The 6,000-nt window shown below is 42.3% G+C and overlaps 1 protein-coding gene across 1 annotated transcript in view; it reads right to left on the bottom strand.

Moving 5' to 3' along the window:
- Positions 1-571: 571 nt before the first annotated feature.
- Positions 572-6,000, bottom strand: part of kcnk10b (potassium channel, subfamily K, member 10b) — a 29,486-nt gene continuing 24,057 nt past the window's right edge. Inside the window, exons 4-7 of the mRNA XM_041813194.1 lie at positions 4,285-4,445; positions 3,931-4,123; positions 3,390-3,532; positions 572-1,769 (exon numbers count right to left, since the gene is read on the bottom strand). Coding sequence (XP_041669128.1) covers positions 1,122-1,769; positions 3,390-3,532; positions 3,931-4,123; positions 4,285-4,445 — 1,145 coding nt within the window. The 3' untranslated portion in view covers positions 572-1,121. The remainder of the gene's footprint in view (positions 1,770-3,389; positions 3,533-3,930; positions 4,124-4,284; positions 4,446-6,000) is intronic.

The following is a 6,000-nucleotide window of genomic DNA, read 5'->3' as shown; positions in this document are numbered from 1 at the left end:
CGATATACCAGCTGCACAGCTAACGCTATGGAAGCAGACAGAATTTTTTGCTTTCCCTCATCAAACTCATCAAATACATAATCCAACAACTCCAAAATGCTCTCGTGGACAAGACCTGTACATTCATCACGCTATGAAATAATCATAGAACATTATGAGACAGAGATTTTTTTAAGTTAAATGCAAAGCCGGAACTACACTCCAGACATGGCTGCTGCACTGTGTCAATCCGCCCAGTGGTTTACTCAAGAAATAGTTCTGAGTATTTGCTTCATGTGTCGTAATGTTGCATAATTATACATTATTATTCCATAGCGTGGTGAATGAGCAGGTCACAACTTGTCCACGAGAGCATTTTGGAGTTGTTGGATTGTGTATTTGATGAGTTTGATGAAGGAAAGCAAAAATCTCTGTCTTCTTCCATAGCGTTAGCTGTTTAGCTGGTATATCTGTCCCACCAGATCTAAAAACAGCTTGCAAAGACAACTTAAGGAAACAAACCTATTACTAAGACTATAGGAATTATGGCAATGGGCGAATTTGCCAAAATTTTGTCGTATCCCTTTAGGAATAGAGGCTCTAACTGCTGTATTTTAGCTAAAAGTAAATAAGCTTTTTCATTCCTAAACACTAACATTAGCCGTTAGCTTAAGTAATACATTATGGCCTGAACTCCCAATTTTTGATTGCTCTTTGCTTTTGTGGTTGCAGATCAATCTAGAAGTGTTAAAACTTTAATGAAATGTGGGATAAACATGGCTCTATAGGACTCAGCAGAAGGTCATTACAACAGCACTTGAGCTTCCAACACAGAACATTATCTGAAACACAGTGGCCGCTGTATGAATGCAGTCAATTAAAAAGTAGCATCTGACATGAGGTATTTTCACTACAGCCCCTTCTATCTCTTTAGCTCATACATTTTTGGCAGCACTTTTTCTTCCCATGGCTATGGCACGATGACTGAACTTCCTCAGAGCAGTTCCAATCTACGCATAGGAAACATAAAGGCACATTTCTTGACATCTCAAAGGACCATGCATTCTTGTTTTTTGCGTCCTTGTCCCTGTTTCTTTCACTCCGTTTATCTTTCTGTCTCTAAGTGCTCCTCCATTCTTTACCTAGTCACTCTCTCCATCTTTGGCCTGCACAGAAACAAACCCATTCAGTTTGGAGCGCTCCGTTGCATACTGTGACAGGTTCGTCAGACTTGTGTTGCCCTCTTTTCTTTCTCCGCTTTCCTCATCCGGCTCAACATCATCTTCCTCTTCAGTCCTCTCCTCACCTAGCATGGCACTTCCTGTGTTTATGCACACACTCGCTCTTCGCGCATCATCAGGGATGTTCCGCCGCAGGTCCCGGTTCTTGTTACGTCTCGCCAGCTTTGTAAGGGATCCGAAGCGTAGGTTGAAGAGATTCTCCTCTGAGGAAGACGCTGTCTGTGGTGTCTGCTCACTCCCCTGATGGTCGTACTGCTCACAGGCTCCCTTCAGTCTCAGGTTATTGAGCTTGGTGTCGATGCTTTCCTGGGAGGAAGTCTTGAAGCGGCCGGCATCCAGGCTGGCGAACAAAGCCCGCTTCTCAGGAGAGAGCATGTCTAAGGAGTGAGCTCTCTGCTCCAGGCCGAGCTGACGGCGCTCCATGCTGCGGATGGTGGCGGCACGCTGGAGCTTGTCATGGATCTCGACACTCAGGCGCCGCCGTGTTTCACGAAATTCTGCTCGTACATTTGCCTTCCATTCAGCTGCGTGAGCTTTAATTTCTCCAACCTGTGAGAGCGAGGAGATGGAGAACAGATTAAGAGAGAATATTTTACACAAGCTGCACCATTACTGGAGATTAAATGGGTCTATAACACACAGTACAGTAAAAAGTATTTGGGCCCCTTCCTGATTTCATATTGTTTCCACGTAAATACAATGTGCACTTTCTGAATGACGATTTTTAACAAGGGAAAAAATCCATCCAAACTTCCTGGCCCTATGTGGAAAAGTCCTTCCTCCCTTCTTTAAATCATGAATTACCTGTGATTAACCCCAATTTTTTGGCAGCTAAGTTCAATTTCCCAAGCTACACCATGGCCTGATTACTGCCAGACCTGCTGAATCCAGAAATCTCTTAAATAGAACCTGTCCGACAAAGTGTAGTAGGTTAAAAGATCTCAAAAAGCAACACATCATTGCGCCATCCAAAAAAGTCATTAACATCGATCAGTCTGGAAAGGGTAGGAAAGAAATGGAGAAAACTTGGAACAGTAGTGAACCTTCTTTTTCCATTACATGGCGTGGCCCAGCACGACTTGGTTTGACTCATCATGGCAGCCCAGCTTGGCAGGGGATTTGCTTTTCCACCACAACCAAGCGTCCGTCCAGAGGGCTGTTGACACTGCATTTTGAGTTGCTCACGTTAAATAGCTGCACTTCATTAAGCATTTGCTCAAGAGTTGGCCATTGTTTCTACTTCAAAGTCTCTTTATCTTCCTCTATTGGCAATCGGGCAGGTATTCTAAAGTTTGGTGTAACAGTTTTTTTGCTAAACACATTTGCGAGGCCTCCCAAAATGATGACAAAAGACTCGTGCCTGGAGGCAGGGCAGACTAACTAAGACAGCATGGATCATTGCGGCCGAAAGTCGGAGTGGAAAAGCCCACTTGGTTACGCAGCAGGACATGTCTGGAGAAACACCAGCAAGTCCACCTCTAAATGACTTAAAAAACAAAATGAAGGTTTTGGAGTGGCCTAGGCAAAGTATTTAGAGGACTTAAATCTGATTGAGATGGGATGACCTTGAACAGGCTGTTCATGCTGGAAAACCCCCCAATGTGGCTAAATTAAAACATTTATGCAAGGCAGGGTGGGCCAGAATTCCTCCACAGAGATGTGAAAGGCTTATTATTGCAAACGCTTGCTTGTAGTTGTTGCCACCAAGGGTGGAACAACCAGTTATCAGGTATAGGGGTCAATGACTTTTTCACATAGAGACAGGTAGGTTTGGAAGGCTTTTTTCCTTTAATTACTGAAGTTATCCTTTAAAAACTGCATTTTGTATTTACTCAGGTTATCTTTGCCCAATATTGAAGTTAGTTTGATGACTGAAACATTTAAGTGTGACGAACATGCAGAAAAATTAAGAACTCAGATGGGGGCAAATACTTTTTACATGACACTGTATGATTAAAAAATTGTCATTTGTTTTGCAAGTCCTGTATTTAGCATGCATATTTTTTTCTATTCTAGACAACAAACATGTCTTTGTGCTGACTGGACACAGTGACCAGGTCTAATCAGCCAGTTAGAGTCAGAACAAGCTCAAGAGGCATCAGCTGAATGACCTTTTAAATTTCTACCTCTCCAGTGTGATACTGAACAGTGTACTCGAGTGATCCCCACCTCCTCTTTGGTCTTTTTAGACAGCACTCGAAGCCAGTCCCCAATCATGCTCAGGACAGCGGCAAAGTAGGCCAAACCCACCAAGATCCAGAACCACACAAGAGGCTTGTACCACTGCATATAGTCAATCCTACGGTTTCCACCTGGAAGGGAAGGGAAACATGAGAATGACTTTAAAGATGAGCAGCAGAAGTCCAACAGAACAACCATCTAAAACAGTGTTTCAGAAATATTGGAACGCTTCAAGAATGTCAGATTCCAGAGTATTAAAAATCATTCACTTCTGTTTTACTGTTGCTTGGAGTGTTCTTTTGTTCTCATGGTGTAATGGTAGCTATGAATGCTGATGAACCAGTGACTGGACCTTCCAGACACAGGTGTCTTGCAGTCATTTGGGACATTAAGGGTTTTTTTTTTTGCCACAAAAGCCCAATTACATTGACCATGATTTATTTATCTAATCAATAAAACGGTAGAACATCTAAAGGGGTGAATACTTTTAAAGGCACTGTTCATCATAACAGAACAACCAAAGATCTACCTGCCACGTAGTCTCCTATTCCGATTGTGGTGAGCGTGATTACAACAAAGTAGATGGACTCCAGCGTGGTCCAGCCTTCGATGTGTTTAAAGATGACTGCAGGGATGGTGACAAAAACAATGCAGCCAGCCAGGATGAACATGATGGTGGATGTTACCCTGATCTTCGTCCGGCTGATCTGTCTGTGTTTTTGCTGTGGAAAACCAAAGAAAAGATACTTTAGTAGACAAGAAGTTGGATCAAAAAAAGATCATCCAAACACTGATGCTTTAGAGGCAAATGCTAACGAGAACAAAAAGCTGGAACCAGAGAAGCACAACAACACTCAAAAACTTGCAAACTCTTGCAGCTCACCCTGAATATCTTCTCAACTCTCAAGATGCTTTTCACAAAGATGGTCCCCAGCTGGTCTCCGATTCCCGCCAACAAGAAACCAAAGAGAGGGATGCCAAATATGGCATAAAGGATGCAAAAGATTTTTCCGCCTTCCGTGCTTGGAGCTATGTTTCCATAACCTGTCAAAACAAGGACAGCCCAGAGGGAGGGGGGCATAAAAAAGTTAGGATTCATGCCATTAAGGACAGAAACAAGAAATGAAAAGAAAGATGTCGAGGAAGGGAAGAGGCAAAGGAGTATTAAGAGTAAGATGAGAAGGAAAACAATTACGACTTTCTTATGTAACATGATCAATAGAGTTCTTATATTTGGAACCACAGGTCTTGCATAAGAAAGATCTTAGAGAGCCAACAATTAAGTTCCCCTCAGAGGTAATTGCATTAATGGTGGCCACAAAGTGACAGAGATACAATGAAGAGGCCAGGAAAACAAAGATACAATGCATACTTGACCCAATTCTTCCTATTACAACCTATTGTGAAAACAATGTGAGCGTCGTCTTTGTTCAGTTCACCTCTGCTTTCTCTTTTTCTCAGCCATATGTTGTTTTTTTTACTTCTCTTCAGCAAGAAATTATCAGAGCTATCCATGCATGTATATTAGTAACTTGTAAATTACTAAATTTGTAAGCACACTGTTTGTTTGTTTCATACTCTGATGTTTTCATGTTATTGCAGTAGAGTTAATGAAGCAAATCATAGCTCAGCTGCACATCAGCACTTTTCAGTGGAGGAACATATAAACTCTAGAGCAGGGATATCAAATACATATTGGGTTGGGTCAGATTTTCTCCGACGTGACTATTTTTTAGCAACATCATCACAACCCAATGCTGACACATAGGCTGCTGGACTAATTATTGCTTTAAATTGTTCAGTGTTCGATACCTGCACCAATCAATCAATGAATCAATCAATTAGAGAGAGTATGTGTTTCACTGAGATTTTGTGATACTCAGCAGCCTAATCAGCTCAGAGATATGTAATGATATTTGATAGGGGAGGACAGTGAATAGTCGGAAACAGGGACGAGAGAAGGGGAGAGACATGTGGTAAAAGGGCCTCAAGTCTGATTTGAACCCGGGCCATCCGCATACATGTGGCGCGCCTTTAACCACTAGGCCACTTGCACCCCCAAAACTTGTCTTTTAAACTCCTATGAGCCCGTACAGTCGTTCTTCTGCATGTTCATTCTATTAAAATCCCCCTGACTCATCTGCATGCACCATGAATGGGCCATTCTCATGCAGAATTTCAGGTGCCATTTAGCGCTGCTCCTCGACCAAACAAGCAGACCTCTAATGTCATAGGACAGCCTGTGTCTAGATGAGGAATAAATGCTGAGCTATAAAGAAATTTCAACCATGGCGAGAAAAATTCTTACCACCTGATGAATGCTGGAGGTAAATAGGCCACAGGATTTAGAAATGATGTCCTGTTCAAACGTAAGTGATCAAAACCATAGTGTCACTTCATGTTTACTTGAAAAAAAACCCATCATAATTGACGTCACACTTTGATAAAAATTAGGGGTTAAATCAATCAGAAGATTAAGTGTGGCACACACATTGTCCGCCTGTGTAGCAGTCCTTTGCTCACAATGGATGCTGGGTTTTGTTATCTAGAGAGCAGCTCTCTGTGGCACACTGAGGGGAAGATTCTCTGTTTTACAAAG

The sequence above is a fragment of the Cheilinus undulatus genome, linkage group 18, assembly GCF_018320785.1.
Source record: "Cheilinus undulatus linkage group 18, ASM1832078v1, whole genome shotgun sequence".
Lineage (NCBI taxonomy): Eukaryota > Metazoa > Chordata > Actinopteri > Labriformes > Labridae > Cheilinus > Cheilinus undulatus.
Note: the sequence above shows the minus strand (reverse complement) of the source record. Positions and strands in the feature narration are given on the sequence as shown.